An 18,288-nucleotide genomic window follows, 5' to 3' on the forward strand; every position below is an offset into this window, starting at 1 on the left:
GTCAATCGCCCAACCCACCAGCAGGGGCGAAATTGGACGATGTATTGGTTGCTATTCAATGATAGTCCCAGACAATTGTGCAACTCGTTGCGCATTTAATCGCACAAAAGGAAAAGTAATATTTAGATTATCAAATTACTACAATCTTTGCAATTCCATTTCGTTTCACCATCAATGCTCGACGGATAAGAGTATTCGTTTCAGTTTCACCATCTGGCATTTTGGAAATAATAGTTTCTATCGCACCGGTTACATGACGCATCGAATAGTCCGTCATTAAAGAGGATAAACATGTTGTGCAGTACGAAACAACATGTAGTAGTGGCTACCGTGCGGTCCAATGATCTTTCGTTCATCACGGTTTTCAAAATTCGAAACCTCTCCTTGGGGTGCCCAAACACACACTCGACCACCATTCGAGTGCTGGACACCTTGTAGTTAAACTGTTTTTGTATGTTTGACAAACACCCGCCTACTTTGTGCGGCCATGTGGTCAACATCCACGGAAGCAAGGTTTATCCAGAGTCGTCGATAATATGACAACCCGTTGGGATGCAACGCCGAATTGTTTGGCCAAGTCACTATACTTTCAATATCTTCCTGTTGGAGAAGGACCCAGGACGGATCTTGACTGGCAAAAACACATGAACATTGAGGAATGGGTCATCATTTCGATTGTATAACCCGTCGTCCTCACGGGGTCTTTGGATGTTAATGAGGGTTCCATCCACAGCGCCAACAACGCCGGGAAATCACTTGATGCTGTTGAAGCCATGTTCGATGCGTTTCCAGTCACAAGTAGGACGGTAGTCGAATCCACGGCTTTGATTAGCTCGCCAACACGTCCAACATCGATACACCACGACTTGGCTATACCAAATGCTGATGCTACTCTCGGTAGCCACCTTCAGACCCCAGGATGTACAAAAGCACGGCCACCTTTTTCTCGAAGGAATGGGTGCATTGGCGTTCGTTGGGCTGCAATTGACGGCGCAGCAACGCCACATGTCAGACTGCTTGGTCACAGCGATGGTTGTCGTAGGAACCACTGCTTGTAACGTGGATCTCCAAGCATAGCGTCAAAGTCAACTTGTGTATAAACCCAATGCGTTCTACGACTAGGTAATTTGTGAGTGTTTTGTCATTGTCACTGGTACACTATGTATGCAACACGTGACCCAGCCTCTTTCATCTCTACAGTGCCGTTGGCACCGGATGCATTTGATAGTCTGCTCGTCTTGTTTTCCGGTGAGTACGAACAACCCAGTAGACGTGGCAAAGGTGGTAGACCTCCGCGTGTTTTCCATGCGCATGCTGTTCTGGCGTTGGTGCTGCACTTCTACACAGCCGCTGTCGACCAGAAGACACTGCAAAAGCTGTTTGCGCTAACACCAAGCACGTGTGCCCGTACTCTGCGGAAAGTAGAAGAAGCATTGGCCCGTGCCCTGGCAGCTTGCCCAGATGCTGCGATCAAGTGGCCGTCGAAGACCACGCAGGCAAGCTGGGCGGCTATGAGCAACTCGAGGGAGCCGCTTGTCCACGGGGTGTTTTCATTCGTCGATGGAAAGAACTTACGCGTGCAGAACCATCGTCAACCGATCTGCAGAATGCAATGTACTGTACAACGGTAGCTGATGCTGGGTGCTTCTATATCTAACGATGGTCTATGATGGTTATACAGCGTATTCGTCACCGGTGTCCTCTGCTTCGGGCTCGACGGCACATTGGTTTGGGGGAGACACAACTGCCCTGGCTCATGGAACGATGGTGAAATAAGCCGGAGGTTGCAAGAGATCCTCGCAGACCCTGCGAAGGCCGATTTTGGCATGAAGGTTGCCTCCGACTCTGCATTTCCGGTCAGTGTCAGGTGTGCTGACCGCATTGTGACCCCGCTGAAGAAAGGGGACCTTGAACGGCATCCTCCAGCGTGCCGACTTGGCCTGAAAGTCATGAGTGACTGCATTACGTCGTTGCGCCAAGCTGCGGAATGGGGCATGGGTGCTGTCAGCAAAGAGTACCGTCAACTGCTCCTGCCCCTGCCCCTGCCATATAACCCATCACTCCGTGCTATGCAACTTGAGAGTATGTTTAAGTTGTACAACTTCCGTGTCCGCCGTACAGGGAAACGCCAGATAAAGAATGTCTTTGGATTATAAAATAGTACTTTTAACTCCTCAAAAAAGTCCTAAACAGGCCTAATTGAACACCTTCAAGACAAGTAAGTACCTTGTACATTTATATTGCAAAATTTAACCCAAATCGGCGATTTCCACTGCGATTTTTTTCTTTGGAACAATTAATCCGAAATTAAATTTCATTCAGATTATGATTCCGAATTACCTAAATAACTCCTAGAACAAACTAAACATAGGTTGACATGGTACTAAATAGAGATCATATAGGACGAATATTCTAAAAAATATGCAAAATGCAGTGCTGGTCGTGGCGCACGCAGCCTATTATAATAGTGCGGTTGTGGAAAGCTGGTGGTGCGGTGCACACAATGGGCACGACTGCCCCACCTCACCAGGCCCTAGAAATGGCCGAGGTACAGTAACGTTAAGTTAGTGTATATGTGTGATGGTGGAGCATCCAATACCTCCGCCGTGGAGGTATTGCCATTGCCTTACCGAAGCAACATACCTTGATCCCCAGTTGCTGAATCGACAGGACTTATGTCCTCGGTGGTCGGCGCTGCTGGGGTCTTGCGTTTGGCCGATGGCATTGCTGTGTAAAGATTCTGAAACGGTGTCCGGATACTCGATTCGTAAAACCTTTAAATCTTTGGATATAATTTTGGCATACAAATATGAAATCAAAATATATCCATTATCTGGATTTACGAAATTTCGTGTTTCGTATCCCAACTGTATCCGGCAGATATATTTCATAAAACATACTCCGAGTATATATTTCGAAGTAGTATGGTGCATTTCATCTAAAGACTACAGATCGGCCATCCTCAGGAGGAGACGTTTTACTATTAAACGCCTCAGTTATTTCAGTTAAACCCCCGTAATGTTGACGTTAAATTATTTTTACTTACGTTTTTTATCTGGTAATTAGGTTAAACATCCTGAATAATCCGGATACAATGGAAACGTTCATACGGATAAGTGCTGTATACAAAGACCAAGATATACTTGATGCTCCTTTTCGGCCAAAATGTGCCTGGCTCCATATATTTCCATACAAAAAGGCTGGTTGGCTTAAATTCTATTACTCGATCAATTTTTCACCAATCGAAATTTTGAACCGTAACTTCTGTTGGTCTTGACCAGTTCTATCATTACGGCTTATTTTCCTAAAAAATATCAATACAAAGTTGGAATAGCTGTGGAAAGACAAGGCATTTTTTTGTTGTCTTTAGTTGAAATGCACTATATTAATATATCTTTTGATCGATGGCGATTTTCCAAGGGTGCTACCGGTAGGGGTTCGACTGTCAGGTCGGCGAGTCCCTGAGACGACATCATTTTTTACTAGTAATACTATAGTAATACTAACGTTATGAACTCTCTCAAAATGGTCCATGCCACGCATCTCAGAGGAGAAGGGCCATTTTTGGATATTTTTCCATTTTTGTAAATTAACAATGACAACTTGGCAGATTTTGGGACAAAATTCGACCTTTCTCATCCATATTAAACCAGATCCAAGATTCGAAAAAGGTCTATTGACACACGCGAGTAACTTCCCGATGGCGGAAGCGAGGAGCTGCTGCCAGCATGGTAAAGCTGTCATCGGTGGAGCAAGGGGGACACTAATGATGTTCACAACGTAATGTCGAGGCATGTGTGGCGTCGGAGGTGGTACCTCTGTCTGGTCGACGCTAAGACCATCCGTAAACCGAGCCAGCGCAAACAGGTTGGTGTAGTATTGCAAGCCCATGCACATGAGATGTTGGCAGTCCACCAGCACGGTGCCATCGCTGAATCCAACACAGTTAACACAAACCAATTCCGTTTGAAATCAACGACATACCTCTCGACCACCGTTTTCGATGAATGGTGACCAGATTGTTCAAAGATCAATTCGCATATGGTCGGTGTCCATTCAAACAAAGTGTGCATCATCATTTCGAATTCACGCTTGGAGATGTCCTCTCGAAGCTTCTTCGTGGCGACGTACGCTTGCATGTCTGTGAAGAATCGCCGCCTCTCTTCGCGAAACTCGATCACGCAAAACAGGAGAAGCTGGTGCACGTCGATCCACTTTACTTCTAAGTCACAAGCACAATGTGAACATCGTTATGGGCAATACGGAGAGGCTGGATACCTTCGATGGGGAGGGCGGTGTCGAGCGCAGATTCCAGAATCAACTTTGGGTCGGGGAGGTAGAAGCTCGCAATGGCAGTTTTGATTTTGCCCTCTGGAAAGCCGCCACTAGGTGTCAACGTGGACGCCATTGGCAGTCCTTGAAACTCAAATACTCCTGATAGAATGGGGGGGCTGTCGAGTGGCGTAGGCTCGTCGTCGACACGGGCGACGCCGTCTGTTTCGTGTTGGGTCGGCTTGAGCAAGGCATCCAATTTGACAAAGATCATGGGGCGATGACAATGCACCAGGGTTTGAAACACTCGGTGGACGATGTGCACGGCCTGAGTGGACGTCAGTCGAGGCACGTCGTCGTGGCCAAGTGGCCGCATGTCGCCTACACAATCCTCCACCTAAAGCACCAACACAATTCCATGTGTACGCGTCGATATGTGGTATATTTGTCTGCTGTTACCAGCTGCCGAGCATGGAGAAACAGAGACAAGTCCGACTTGCCATACCCGACGTTGCCTTGCTCGGCCAAAAACCCGGCAAATAGACTGACTTCGGGCGTGGTGGCCTTCCACTCGTTCGTGCCGTCCATGATGGCATGGCAGGTCTACACACTCATGACGACACGAATACGAGAAGATCGCTGGGGGACCTCATACCCGAGCCACGAGCTCCTTAACACCAAACTTGAGGAACGACCACTGGACGATAAACTCGGGCAGCGCCAGCACCGCGTGGAACGCCGCATATTCGAGCGACTCGGCCATGTACTTGTCGTGGAAGATGCTTCGGATTTGCTTGACCAGCCACGTCCTAGTGTGCGCAACCTCCTTGTCGGCCGCGTACATGTCGGTACCCACAAGATCCAGCAGCCGTGTGACGACTTTAACCACGGGGCGTGCCGCCGGGTGTTGTTTGGTACCACTACTGGCATGCGGTTGTAGTTCCGTCGTGTTCAACTTGTCTTGATGGGAAGAGGTCCCTGTTGCATCCGTATGCGACGGAGGGGAAGCAGTGGTGGCAGTTGTCAACGAGAAGGCTGGGACGTGGTTTTGGATGAGTTGGTCGTCACGAATGTCCTGGACGCCATGGGCCCACACGTCGACGTCGTGGTCAGCTGTGAGAAACAAAGACACCATGTCGTGAACGTTGATCGAGTCTTGAAACAGCGCGGCGGCGGCGAGCTTCAAGACCACCGTGTTGACGCATTTGCGGACTGCCGCGGGGACGTTCTGAATCTCGCCGTCGCGGATGGACATGTTCAACGTCGACACCGTAGCCGAATGAGACGCCGTTGCATCCGTCAGAGTTGAGAAAGGGGAGACGTCGACGACGACGGGGGGCTCCATCGGGGTTGGGTCCGCTACAGGAAAGAGTGTGCGGGACGACGTCTTGGACGGTTTGAAAAGCCGGCGGCCGGGGGGGGGCGACACGTCGTTGTTGTTGGTTCGTCGGGGTGAGGCGGACGGGTCGAATCCATCTGTGACAATCGCGCCTTGACTTCCGTTGCAATGGTCAAGATACAGCACTGGGCCATCGTCCAACGCCGCTTCAAGCACGTCCAAATTCGTGTGCAGCATGTCGTACAGATCGGCCACATGCAAGGCCAAGTTGGCATTTTCGTCGCCACTACATTCGACCATGTCGTCGCATCGTTTCATAAAATACCAGTGGGTTACGTACGACGTCATGGCGAGCAACTGGTGTCGGACTTGGACAATCGCGGCGGGTGTGCCTTGTCGGGTGGGTTGTTGGGTGTTTATGGGGGATTGAGAACGCGCGGCGTGACCAAGCGACAAAGGGGGTGCCGCCGCCGACGAGCTTTGCAGTCGATTTCGCAGCTCTGCTTCGCGCTCGTACGCTGCCAGGAGATCCAGTTTCTGCCGCTCGACTTTGTCCATCACGGCCATGAGCTTGGTTTCCGTGGCTTCCAGCACTGGAAGCAGCACCTTGGTCAAATGCTCGGCCAATTCGTTCGAGCGGCTTTGGGTGGTTTGGGGGTTGCTGCCGTCTTCCGAGTTGGTTTGGGTGGTGGCACTCGTGCAAGCAGAAGGGGGGGGCTTGACCACACTGCCAAGTTGTTTGACAGATTTGGTCGACGGAATGGAAATCAACGGTTGCTTCTTCGGCTTGGGTTTGTGCATCCGCGCCATCGTTTCTTGGATCGTCCTGGCAACGTGTTGAATATGTTGGGTTTTCCTAGTTGAGCAGGGACAATAACGCCGATAAGTTGAGGTTATGACGGCGTACTCGCTGTGAAAAGCTGCCAGCAGGGTCATGTCGGACTGGGATTGCGTTCGAAGGTCGTGCCACGACGCTCGTATTTGCTGCAGCTTTTTCTACGACCCACTCCCTTGCCAACGACTGTGTCATTTGTGTGACAGAGTACCTGAAAGAGCTGGAGGGTATATCGAAACACGGGGTTTCCATTCACAGCTCCCCGTTGCATATTGACAATGTCCTTTGACAGCCCCAATTCCGTGGCCACAACCTTTGCGATCGTTGCGTTCACGCTCATCTAATTGCATTTTCCCTTTGTCATCACGACACTAGTATAATGTGATAAAACCAACGTACTGTGACACTGCGAATCTGCTTTTGACACCCGTCGAGTTGCTTGGCTACGGCAATGCGAAGGCTGGTATGGGCATCACGCAACCGCTTGATCTAACCAAGTATCCGCGGCGTAGGTTATATCCATGCGAGCATTGAATAGGTCTACATACCTCCATCACAACTGTGGCCAGGATGCGGCGAATGTGGTCGATTTTGCGACGACCTCTGGCCACGTCATCGATGGCAACGTCGCGTTCCAGCACAACTCGGGCGAGGTCTTGGAGGAGCTGGAGTTTGTCTGTCCTGAGCACTTGGATTTGATGCTTGAGGAGGTCGTGCTCGTCGCTTCCTCGCGTCAGGTCCAGTCGACGTTTGAGCGTATCTCGTTGCGCCAAGAGCGCGTCGTGGGCCGCCTGCAGCGCCTCTTTGTCCGCCTTGGCCGTTTCCAGCATGGTGTCTAACCGCTTGAGCAGCTCGTCCTTGTGTCCTTGGTCGTGTTGCTGGACCCGCAACGCTTTGTCTCGATTCGCCAAGTCGATTGAATGCCGAAACACTTGATCTTGCAGCTGGTCGATTCTGTCCTGCAGCACCGCGGCTGCGTCGGTGGTCAACGGGGACGTCGAACATTGGCGCATTGTTGCTCGAGTTGGTTGCTAAGCAGCACACCAAGTATCACATCCCAAGAAGAACGCGGTCACAAGTACCTCGTGCTGCGTGGTTTCGGCCTTCAATCGAAGCAACAACACTTGCTGCTCCACGTGCATGTCGCTGACTTTGTTGGACATGGCAGCATTCTCATGCATCATTTGCATCGACTTGGCCGTCAGCTCCTGCGATATTCGCAACTGAATCCACTTCCCTGGACGTTCAATACATTGGGTAGGTGATGACTTGTTTACCTTGATCTGCATTGCTCCGACGTCGCGGTCTTGGATTGCCTACGCAACTCCACCGTGTGAATAATATGCACTCTGTCACAGTTATTGTTTCATCCTCCTACGTCTGCCAGGCTTTGCTTCGTATCTAGCACTGCCCGTTCAAGGCCCAAACATCGCTGACTCATCTCATGCATCTCGACCGCTTGTTGGTCGAACGCTTGTGTTTTGATATCCAGTGCATTCTCCACTTCCCGCACTCTATCATGTGCGACCGACCCATAAGGATTCAAACGCTGTCGCAGTTTCCAGAGTAGAAGAAGCGTACTGAAGTTCCAGCTGCTTGACTGTGGCGGTGGCCATCAATTCCGCCGCCACGGCGTCGCGTAACACTCCTTCCATGTCTACGATCGTGCCGTGTTGGTCGTGTACGGTTGCTTCTGCCGCGTCGACGCGGGCCTGCAAGCCACTCTTGTCACGCCCGAGGGCCTCCGTCCTCTTTCGGAGCACCTCGTAGGCGTCCTAACATCGTAGTTGCTGACATATATAATCATGGCATGGCGAAAAATGTACCTCGAGACGGAGAATGGTACGGTGCGCGACTTCGAGTTTGGCCTCGCGCTCTTTCAATAGTGTGGGCAAATGCGTGAGAAGATCCCGATAATACCCTGCGACAGTGTGCACAAAGTCGTGGGTACAACTATCCCAGATGTCGTTGGCCACGGCGTTCAGGAGCGCCGTCACAAACGCTGGGTTATCGCCTTGTTGGAAGTGACATTGGGCTTGGGCGATCACAAGATGCAACTGCCGCTCGGTTTCCACGTCTCCCCATGCTGCCTGCCTACGAGGGTACATTATCAAGCATGCATGCGTATTCGTGTGAAGACATGGCGACCAACGTACGAGAGGCTGGGAACGTCGTAGGCGCGAAGCATGTTGGTGAGCCAGGCCTTCCCCATCGAGCGAGACAGTTGCGATACTGGACCTACCATCGCAGTGAAACCAGGTGATGAAGCAGATAAAGGACAGACCACGCTGACAGAACGCTCGGATGTCGTCGTCTAGATGGATGGCTCCGGCGGCTTGCGGCTCTAGCATTTCTGTCGAACCACACGTCGATCGTTTGATTTTCAACGAAATGATATCAAGGATAAGTACCGTCGTTTGCAGTAGAACACGACAAGCTGCGATTGTGTTTAGACGGGGTCAAGTGCCGCGACCAAAACGTGGAAAGCAATGACTGCTGCAAAACTTGAATCGGTGTCTCTGTTGGCGACGAGGGGGGTGGAAGAGGGGGAGGTGGCTCTACTTGGGTGGGAATTTTCTTGGTCGGGGAGTCCATGGGCATGCGCACTGCGGAAGCGCGGGAGGCATGGGGGACCAACGGGTCGCGCGACTTGGACGAACGAAGGCGCAGTTGCTCGTCCTTGCTCTTTCGGAGGGGCAACACTAGAGTGGGCGACGTTGGGGCAGATTCGGATGTTATGTCGTTGTGTTGGTCACACAAGTGTTCGACAGGGATAGCAATATGGGAAGCTTCCACGCGGTGAAACTGCTGCCGAGACGGCGACGACACACTTGTGGATGAAACGATCGCGACACCAGGTGTGCTGGAGCTGTCATGGAGGGGGCTCAAATAGAATCGCTACAGCCAAGTCATAAACGTTTTGCCAGGAAGAATGATTGCATGATGCCGTACATCGTGCGCTTTGCGACGTTTCTTAAATGCGTTCTATCCATCAAGTGAATGTCCTCGTCTGCCGTAGCTCCACACCAAGGCATTTCTCGTACTTGTAGCGGGGAAGTTGGAGCCGCTCCTTTCGAGGGTGACGGCGCCATGACAAGTCCCTGTCACATACCCTCCACCGTTGGACACATCGATCATCGCTATCGACCTTGCTCATACCCTTGAGACGGTTGGGGGCGTCGCTGATGCTTCGCAGTCTCCCGCCGTAGTTAGCAACCGCTTGCCCTGAAGAAAGTCCATGCTACAACGACAAAACGACCAACAACACAATCGATGTTGAGATAAATTAATATTATTGATAATTTTTAATCGAGCGGATCAAATGCCATACAATCCCCAAGTCAACGTGACGATTCCGCGATTAATATTTTGGCATCGCGTGGACGTGTCGTGAACCGTCGCGCTCGTTTCCCATGATTACGACGTGACGCTCGAGTGCGCAGTGTGCGGCGGCGGCTGGTAGCAGCTCGGCAGACACTTGAGCTGGAGCGCATTGAACGCGTACATGGTCTTTCCCGTGTTGACGAGGACGTTTGTCCGTCGCACGCCGCGCTCCCGCATGGTCTGGCACAGATGCATGCCCTGCTTGACCCCCATCTCCTCGACGAGGATCTTGGAAAACTCCAACGTCACCGACATGGCCGTGCGATCTTTTCCGCTCTTGCAGCACGTGGTCCGTCCCGCGCCGAGTCGTCGACACAGCTCGCTCGATTCAACGAGGATGTTGACTTGCTTCTTGTTGGACTGGTTGTCGATCGCGCCATGGAGTGCCGCCAGCAGGCGGTCCACTTCGACCACTTGGTCCCGGCTCACGTGTTGCATGTACCGTCCAATGTACTCCATGAGGGTGGACAGGCTCTCGCGGTTGATCTCGTCTTGCAGCGACGTGCCGCCGACCGTATTCGCCACCGACTGCACTTCGTTGATGCCTTGGGTGAAGAGCACCGTGGTCACTTTGACGCGGCGACGGGTCTGCAGAGGCAGCGGCAGCGCATAAAACGTGCGCTCTGGCATCGCAAACGTCATCACAACATCGTCTCCGTCCAACGCGATCGACGAGCAGTCGCACTCTGTCGCACGTTCGTACGGTGTCACATGGATGTACACGTGTCGGTTCAACCAGTGCACGCCCTCCGACATGTCTTCGAGCATCCCCTTCTCGTTTCCCATGGTGCTCAGGAGCGACTCAATGTCCACCAAATACCCCACCTGCGATGCCACCGCCAACGCCGAGAAGTACGTCGACGCGCTCGAGGCCCAGTGGTTATCGGCATCCAGCGCCATGTGCACACTGGTGAGGAAGGCGGTGGCCACGACGGCCATGAGCTGGCATGACACTACGTCCAGCCGATGCTCGTGGACTTTGGCCTTCTTGCGCAGGCCGCCATCCTTGAACCCGTGGAGATGCGCGGCCGAGCACCCGTGTGTGACCACGGTCCACAGTCGGTGGTCATGTCCTTGTTGCTGCACGGTGGACGCGCGCATCGAGTGGCACACCAAGTTTGTCGGCATAAACTCCATCGTTTCGTCCTTCTTCATCGTGCTTCGCTTCAAGCAGCTCGTGATCCCGTGTTCTTCGCCTTCCAGCAACATGAGCCGCAGCGCAGCGTACCGTCGCTCGGCCTGGATGTACTTGATCTCGCGTTCGTCGCAGTCGTCCACTCGGGCCTTGAGCGCGGCATAACTCGACGCGGTGTCGTTCGCTCGACTTGACGACGTCTCGCTATGCAACACGGTCGACAGGGGCCGCCCCACGACGGGAGTGAAGTCGCCCGTAGTTGGAGTAGCCGCCGACATCGGCGACGTGATGCTCGATCGGGTGACGTCTCGGCTCTCAATCTCGTCCATTGCCGCCCGCGCCGCGTCCTTGCGCAGCCGGTTGCGCTGCTGCAGCATCTTAATGAACGCCACGACGACCGACAGCGCGGTCCTCGAAGCGCCCATTTCCTCTGTCACATGAACTTGGGTCTGGCCGCGGGTCGACAAGAAAGCAGCAGGACGGGGTGGACTGGACCTTGTCGCATCCACCAAGTACTGCTGCGATGCAAAGTGGTACAGATGGTCCATCTTGAGCGCGTCGGGGGTCGGCACCTGCTCGACGATCAAAAACAGCGACGATGTTGTGGGGTACTCGCGGGGATGCAGGTCCAAGAGGAGGGGTGTGCCGTCGTCCGAGTCAGCAACCAGGTCCTGCGTGGCGATGGTGAAGGCGCCGAGGGGGGCTTGCATTTTCAGAGATTCCGACGCCGGACACGTGATTCCAAACACGTCAAACTGCACCACAACATTGGCTTCGACCATGGACACTGGCAGCGCCAACACGCCGTGGAAGTCGCGCACCCACCGATGATCACCCAGCCGGCGAACGCTCTGCGTACACTCGACTTCGGTGCGGGAGATTTCGGACGCCGAAATCGCTCCAACTTCCAGCGCTGTGAGGGACACCACGAGCATGCCTTGGGCGGCTGTGTGGTCGTGCTCTGACCCGAATGACACGGCAAAGTGCACACAGGGCGGCGGGAGGACGTGGACGAGGCTGAGCGAGCAGAGGGTGTTGGTCTGGTGCGAGTCTTGCTTTGAGATATTGCGATTCGTCCAGCTCGTGGCCACCAACGCAGTGAGCAGTTTCGAAGACGACGTGCGGCTCCGCGAGTAGTCGTGGGTGTCGGACATGGTGTGGAGACTGTTGGTCCGTCGCACGAGATGTAGCGGTGTGCTGCCGTCGTCGTCGGAGATCGTCGTCGATTGTTTCAGACGCGGGATGAGGATCGGAGAGGTCGAGGCGATTTGCTTGATGTCAACATGGACAGCGGGCGTCGAGTTGCCGCAGTCGTCGATGGATTTGAGTGGAGGGGACATCCGTCCTCGTTGTTCAATCGGCGAGAAACTATGGCGGATGGACACGTGCATGGCTGCGATCCATCGATCCATGCATGGAACTCCTCCGTCGTCGTGGGCACTTAGCACCAGCCTACGACTCTTTGTCTTGATGCAAAAGTGTCCTGGGGTCCCAGCAAACACGTCGATCGTTGTCTCGGAATCCAGCATGACTTCACCTAGGAGTTCCAAATCGACGCTCGACTTGTAGTAGCAAAGCAGTGGCCGATCGCTGCGGAGGATGAACCATCGCTTCCGCCATGTCCGCCAGAACGACCCCTGCTTGACCAAGCTCCCTTCGAACGCAACCTGCGCTCTGCTGAATCGCTCCTGCGGCGTGTACTTGGTCAATTTGGACTTTTGATTGTCCAACGTGCGGCGCATGAGCAATCCCATCGTGCGAGATCCTGCATGCGTTGGGAGGTACTGGTCGTCCCATGTACCAGACTCGGTCACCGACAGCCTTGGGGTCGTCGACAAGCCAGACGTCCGCGGCAAATCCGCCGGTGGGGTTGCCATCGCTGGGTGCTTTGCTAGGTTACTGCGCTGTCGCTGGGGATAAAATTTGAACCCACTACTGCAGCGATAGATTGAAAATGACAAAAACGGGGGTTCGACCCACCACCCACCCACACTCCTCCACCAACCCGATTTTTGCTTGCAGCATAGTCGGGTCACTTTGGTCAATCTTCCATCTTCACAAGGCTCCTTGGCTCGCCTAGCCCAAGGTTTGCATCGTCGTGGAATCGTCGATATACCAGCATTATCGGACTTGCGCGATCGATGGCATCCCTGGCACCCACATTTGTGACAAAACCAGGGACTCGTCATATTATGCTGTTAATTGTTGCAAACTTACAACATTTTATACCCATAACGTTAACGGTTTACCGTCCGCACATGCGACGAAGTTTGAGCACACTGGTGGCCGACGTATGCCGCGGCTGGCTTATGCCGACGCCACGTCCAACGGGGACGGAGATAGTCAACGGAGCAACTTGAAGTTTGGGAGAGAAACGGCCCATCCATTTCGGATCACTTGGCGGTGATGAAATAAGACACAACGGTTGACATCCCGAGATAAATGCCCGACATTTTTTCAAAAAAAGTACTTCGACTAACTCCATAAGTTACTCGTACCATTCATAACATCGTATACGTATACCCCCTCAAACTGTGACACTGATGCGTTTTGTTTCGAGGAAGCACTTGGCGACCACACGAATGTTTTGCCCTCGCGACATGATAAACACGTCTTTTATAACCAGCCCAAACGTGCATTGGATTGGATAATATTCAGCGGCCATCAACACACATGGAACCACCAATCACGATTCTCGATGACCATGAATAGAAAAGGCCTTGTTTATTTGCTTGCATTGTCTCTCCGAGATCGAAATGTGGGGCTGGGTTTGGCGTTCATTATCACCACAGGAAGAACTTTGAAGCATTGGCAATATCAAGCGCCTTCGAAACGACACATCTAGGGGCAACCAGCGCACTAATTGCCTCGGGCATGTGGGGAATGATGATGTTGAACGTTGAGGATGCGTGAATATGCTCAGAATATAAAACACACCAATCAAAACACCACTTTTGAGAATCCTGACGTTGGATTGGCTGATAGGGAATGCGTCGAACCTTTGTGTTTGAACGTCGAAATATCTGCGCATACTGGTTGATATTTACTTTTTCCCACCATGTTGAACAACCTCAGAATCCTGTCCCGAACTCCGTCGGTGATCAAGCATCATCAACTCGCAACGTTTGCCGCGGGGTGCTTCTGGAGTGCCCAGCTGCACTTCCAGTGCGTCACTGGCGTCATCAGCACCCAAGTTGGCTTCATCAATGGCCGAACGCATGAACCAACATTCGAAGAAGTATGCGCAGACACAACCGGCCATGCTCTTGCCGTCCAGATCACATTCGACTACACCGCCGTGTCATACGAAGACTTGCTGGAGTACTTTTGGGCAATCCAATCTTCGTACGAAGGCCTCGACGACATGGACCTTGGTTCACCCCATCGCTCCGGCATCTACTTCCACAGCGACGCGCAACATGCTACTGCCGTCGCGTCCAAATCCAAGCAGGAAGCACTTCTTGCGCGCGACATTTGGACAGAGATCGCCCCCGCGGGAGTATTCTACCCTGCAGACGACTACCACCAGCGGTATCTGGAGAAGGGCGGGCACTGCGTGCATGACAACAAGCATCCCTGCAGCGGTAGTCTTTAATTGCGTTACAGTTGGGTTGCGGTTTTTAGAACAATGAACGGAAGTCTTTTAATATTTAAAGAAAAGACCCGTGTCGATGCGTTTCTCGGTCTTTTGTTCCAAGCCCAATTCGCCGACGGTATCGAGGATTTTGCGCTTCTCCTTGTCCGCTTCGATTTCTTCGAAGGACTTGGCCGCTTCCACGGCATGCGCCTCCGACAACTACGTGTTAACCACATGAGCCAGTCATCGATATACATGAAAGAACGCAATGACGCGTGCGTACTTCGACATAATCCAACGAGCATTGCTTGATGAATTCAATCTCTTCCGAGGTCAAGTCGCGCACGGCACGGGCAGGGATACCAGACCACAACTACGTTAACCGTGAGAGACCATGCTTCGAAACATGCAAGAGATATGCGACAACGTACTTGGCCGGCGGGGACGTTCTTGCCTTGGGTCACGATGGACCCGGCCGTAACGATCGAGTTCTCGCCGACCACGGCCCCATCCAAGACTTGGGCACCGGTGCCGATGATGCATTGGTTGCTGATCTTGGCCGCATGGATGATGGCGTTGGGTCCGATCGTCACGTTGTTCCCGATGATGGTGGGGAAATCGTTCGCGATCTTGGCCGCGTGGACAACGGCTTGGTCTTGGATGTTCGTGTTGTCGCCAATGGTGATGGTGTTCACGTCTCCACGGACAGTCGCGCCATACCAGACGGAACTTCCTTGACCAATGGACACTTCGCCGATCACAGACGCATTCGGAGCCACGAATGTCGTGGCCGCGAGCGTGGGCTTGTGGCCGGCGAACTTGACCAACCGAGTCGACGGCACCACTACAAGTCACCGTAAGACATGGCAAGGAGAGAGGTAGTTTAACACATACATCGCTCGGTGTAGGTAAGCGCTCCTTCAATGGAGACGCCGACTTTGTCCAGTTTCTGCCCGAACGCACGGAGGGTGTTGCCTAAAGCCTGCATGCTGCCGTCAAATATTCACGTCACGTTTCGGCTCCCCATATTTACCAGTCAATTGTTTTATCCGTATCCGGATAAAACCATACAGCAAAACCATGAGCACATTTACTATTAGTGCCATCGTTCCTTTTTGACACTGTGGTCAATCTTAATCTTTACAAACTATCTACAAAACGATGACACACGCACCCCCTTTCCATCTTTGAGTCCATTCTCTTTTAGAGTAGTTGCTGTCCAGGCCTCGGACGAAAATACGACGCAGTATATTGTCGATTTGATACAAATTTGGGGAGGGGGTGCAATCGAATCGCTGACCAAACCGATCCACAATCGATCTGATTGGTTGAATTTCATTGAGAAGGTTTTGATTGGTTAATAATTATGAACTCAACTGAAGAAGCCAATCAAATCGATTTAAATATCAACGAGAAACCACGCCACAACACGAAATTTCACTCGAAAGCACAATATAAGGATGAAACTATTTTCACTCAAATTGGCATATTTTTTCTTATTAATCATTATCTCATCAATGCAATCAAGACAGCCTCTTTGGTCTAGTGGTATGATTCCTGCTTAGGGTGCAGGAGGTCCCGATTTCGATCATCGGAAGAGGCCACTCTTTTTTCCGCAAACAAAGTGGAATCACATTTAGTCGTTTCTAGCAGGTGGCGATGGTACTTGCTTATTTGCCCCTGCTTGTCCACAGGGGTCAACTTGTTAATAACTTGCGGGCAAAACGAATACGGCGGGCGTATTTCTATTTCGACGCCATCTACTACAGTATTATCACTTGACAATGTGAATGCGTTTACAAGCGGCGGAACCGACTTCGACGACCATAGATGCGTCGAAAGTAGAACATGCCAATCCCGGCTCCCACAAGATCCGTAACGTGACCGCTTCCCTGTACGATATTGCCAAGGGCACCCCAGAGGTCTCGTAGGATGAAGAGAGTTCCCGCGGCATACGCAGGGAGAGGGAGTATGAACATGACACGGAAAGTGTTGCGTGGAAACATGGAGATGGAAAAGGCTGTGACAGCGTTTACGGCGCCGGACGCACCAAGGCTCAAACTGTTGCGGCTGGAGTAGAGCGGTTGCGACACGACTTGCGCGAGGGACACGGCGACTTCAAGTTGCATTAGTTGAGGTACGAGGACGTTGCATGAAGCACATACCTGCGCTGCCCAGATAAAGACCAAGGAACCGCTTGGGGCCCAATATGGCACACACTTCTCGTCCGAAGAAGAACAGTCCCGTCATGTTCCCGAAGAAATGTATAGCGTCCGCGTGCGAGAACGCCGCTGTGAGCAGGGTGTGGACGTGGCCAGTCTTGATATGCGCGGGGGACGTGGTGAAGTTGCTCACCATGAAGTGTCTCTTCGCAGTTGTGTCCGCTTTCTGCCACATGCACATCACCAAAGCATTGACGCCTATGAGGCCGTAGATGACGTTATCGGAGTTGAACGAGTCAAGTCGACGAGCGATGTTGGTGAACTCGCGGCTGCGCAATGGCGCTGGTGACTTAGACATCGCGAGGCCATGCGAAGGAGGCTTCCATGGTACGTGTGCATGCTTTAGGGGTCGGAAGGCGCTGCCGTGGACTCGATTCGCGAGTTTCCGGATCGACATCATTGCAGTCTTGAGAAGTGGAAAAGTGTTTTGTCAATTGATTTGCTAAAATCTGACCAATCGTATCACAGTATGCATATCTCTCAAAGTGTTAACCGGAACACTGTTCATCGTCCGGTTAATGAAATGAGATACAGTGATACGATTGGTCAGTATATTATCACATTTTAGCAAACCATTTGACGGAACACTACCACTTCAAAACGTCCGCAACAATGATGTCGATTCGGACGCTGGCGAGTCGCGTGACGGTCACCCGCGGCAGTGCCTTCCGACCCCTAAAGCATGCAAATGTACCGTTGAAGACTTCTACGTATGTGCTCGCGGCGCCCAAGTTCATGCCACCAGCGCCATTGCGTAGCCGTGGGTTCACCAACATCGCTCGTCGACTTGACTCGGTGAACCCAGACCATGTCATCTTCGGCCTGATTGGCGCGAACGCATTGGTGTTGTTCATGTGGCAGACAGTCGACACAAGTTCGAAGAGACAGTTTATGGTGACCAATTTCACCACGTCCCCCGCGCATATCATGAGTGGCCGCGTCCACACCCTGCTCACGGCGGCGTTCTCGCACGCGGATACCGGTCATTTCTTCGGGAACATGCTCGGGCTGTTTTTCTTCGGGCGAGAAGTGTGTGCGATCTTGGGTCCCAAGCGGTTCCTTGGGTTGTACCTAGGCAGCGCAGGTATGTACTTCATGCAACGTCCTCGTACCTCGACTAATGCAGCTTGAAGTCGCCGCGTCCCTGGCGCAAGTTGTGTCCCAACCGCTCTACTCCAGCCGCAACAGCTTGAGCCTTGGCGCGTCCGGCGCCGTGAACGCCGTCACAGCCTTTTCCATCTGCATGTTTCCGCACAGCACCATCCTCCTCATGTTTGTGCTCCCGCTGCCCGCGTATGTGGTGGGAACTCTCTTCATCCTTCGAGACATTTGGGGGGCCGTCGGCGATCGCAACACCGGAGTCGGCCACGTCGCGCATCTAGCGGGGGCCGGCATTGGCATGTTCTATTACCGGCGCATGTTTGGCCGTCGAAGTGGGTTCCGCCGGTTTTAAACCACAAGAAACATGAATACCACTCTGTCGCATTTGGAGTAGTTTACAGATCGAACAAGTCTCATACACTG

At 52.5% G+C, this 18,288-nt stretch overlaps 7 protein-coding genes and 1 non-coding gene across 11 annotated transcripts; 4 read left to right on the forward strand and 4 right to left on the reverse strand.

Moving 5' to 3' along the window:
* Positions 1 to 1,160: 1,160 nt before the first annotated feature.
* On the forward strand, positions 1,161 to 2,156 carry H257_00261 (hypothetical protein; the record flags this gene model as incomplete). The annotated part of the gene is made up of 2 exons (XM_009822845.1): positions 1,161 to 1,627; positions 1,682 to 2,156. The coding sequence occupies 2 exons, from the start codon at positions 1,161 to 1,163 to the stop codon at positions 2,154 to 2,156; spliced, it is 942 nt and encodes a 313-aa protein (XP_009821147.1).
* Positions 2,157 to 3,536: 1,380 nt separating this feature from the next.
* H257_00262 (hypothetical protein) lies at positions 3,537 to 9,694 on the reverse strand. 3 transcript variants are annotated; one of them, XM_009822846.1, is made up of 22 exons: positions 9,606 to 9,694; positions 9,491 to 9,547; positions 9,399 to 9,431; positions 8,858 to 9,344; positions 8,731 to 8,799; positions 8,603 to 8,684; positions 8,273 to 8,540; positions 8,028 to 8,221; positions 7,825 to 7,960; positions 7,724 to 7,762; positions 7,529 to 7,654; positions 6,995 to 7,477; positions 6,846 to 6,935; positions 6,658 to 6,786; positions 6,519 to 6,607; positions 5,952 to 6,467; positions 4,928 to 5,897; positions 4,732 to 4,875; positions 4,279 to 4,669; positions 3,985 to 4,222; positions 3,817 to 3,931; positions 3,560 to 3,763 (listed from the first exon to the last, which is right to left on the reverse strand). In XM_009822846.1, the coding sequence occupies exons 1-22, from the start codon at positions 9,684 to 9,686 to the stop codon at positions 3,674 to 3,676; spliced, it is 4,827 nt and encodes a 1,608-aa protein (XP_009821148.1). In that variant the 5' UTR covers positions 9,687 to 9,694; the 3' UTR covers positions 3,560 to 3,673. The 3 variants fall into 3 exon arrangements, with proteins under 3 accessions (XP_009821149.1, XP_009821148.1, XP_009821150.1); XM_009822847.1 differs by having other exon boundaries at positions 3,537 to 3,763; positions 9,399 to 9,547; XM_009822848.1 differs by lacking the exons at positions 9,399 to 9,431; positions 9,491 to 9,547; positions 9,606 to 9,694 and having other exon boundaries at positions 8,858 to 9,370.
* Positions 9,695 to 9,721: 27 nt separating this feature from the next.
* H257_00263 (hypothetical protein) lies at positions 9,722 to 13,197 on the reverse strand. The gene has a single exon (XM_009822849.1). The coding sequence runs from the start codon at positions 13,152 to 13,154 to the stop codon at positions 9,864 to 9,866; it is 3,291 nt and encodes a 1,096-aa protein (XP_009821151.1). The 5' UTR covers positions 13,155 to 13,197; the 3' UTR covers positions 9,722 to 9,863.
* Positions 13,198 to 13,988: 791 nt separating this feature from the next.
* Positions 13,989 to 15,627, reverse strand: H257_00264. 2 transcript variants are annotated; one of them, XM_009822850.1, is made up of 4 exons: positions 15,437 to 15,627; positions 14,974 to 15,386; positions 14,826 to 14,915; positions 13,989 to 14,761 (listed from the first exon to the last, which is right to left on the reverse strand). In XM_009822850.1, the coding sequence occupies exons 1-4, from the start codon at positions 15,528 to 15,530 to the stop codon at positions 14,609 to 14,611; spliced, it is 750 nt and encodes a 249-aa protein (XP_009821152.1). In that variant the 5' UTR covers positions 15,531 to 15,627; the 3' UTR covers positions 13,989 to 14,608. The 2 variants fall into 2 exon arrangements, with proteins under 2 accessions (XP_009821152.1, XP_009821153.1); XM_009822851.1 differs by having other exon boundaries at positions 14,826 to 15,386.
* H257_00265 (peptide-methionine (S)-S-oxide reductase) lies at positions 14,021 to 14,647 on the forward strand. The gene has a single exon (XM_009822852.1). The coding sequence runs from the start codon at positions 14,024 to 14,026 to the stop codon at positions 14,558 to 14,560; it is 537 nt and encodes a 178-aa protein (XP_009821154.1). The 5' UTR covers positions 14,021 to 14,023; the 3' UTR covers positions 14,561 to 14,647.
* Positions 15,628 to 16,073: 446 nt separating the features above from the next.
* H257_00266 lies at positions 16,074 to 16,145 on the forward strand. Its single transcript has one exon. It is a non-coding gene; the product is annotated as a tRNA-Pro (tRNA).
* Positions 16,146 to 16,293: 148 nt separating this feature from the next.
* H257_00267 (hypothetical protein) lies at positions 16,294 to 17,161 on the reverse strand (the record flags this gene model as incomplete). Its single annotated transcript, XM_009822853.1, has 2 exons — positions 16,294 to 16,658; positions 16,708 to 17,161. 2 exons carry the CDS (start codon positions 17,159 to 17,161, stop codon positions 16,339 to 16,341), a joined length of 774 nt encoding a protein of 257 aa, XP_009821155.1. The 3' UTR covers positions 16,294 to 16,338.
* A 199-nt stretch (positions 17,162 to 17,360) lies between these two features.
* On the forward strand, positions 17,361 to 18,249 carry H257_00268 (hypothetical protein). Its single transcript, XM_009822854.1, has 2 exons — positions 17,361 to 17,848; positions 17,898 to 18,249. The coding sequence occupies exons 1-2, from the start codon at positions 17,377 to 17,379 to the stop codon at positions 18,215 to 18,217; spliced, it is 792 nt and encodes a 263-aa protein (XP_009821156.1). The 5' UTR covers positions 17,361 to 17,376; the 3' UTR covers positions 18,218 to 18,249.
* The last annotated feature ends 39 nt before the right edge of the window (positions 18,250 to 18,288 follow it).

This window comes from Aphanomyces astaci (genome assembly GCF_000520075.1).
Source record: "Aphanomyces astaci strain APO3 unplaced genomic scaffold supercont1.1, whole genome shotgun sequence".
In the NCBI taxonomy this organism is placed as follows: Eukaryota; Oomycota; class Saprolegniomycetes; order Saprolegniales; family Verrucalvaceae; genus Aphanomyces; species Aphanomyces astaci.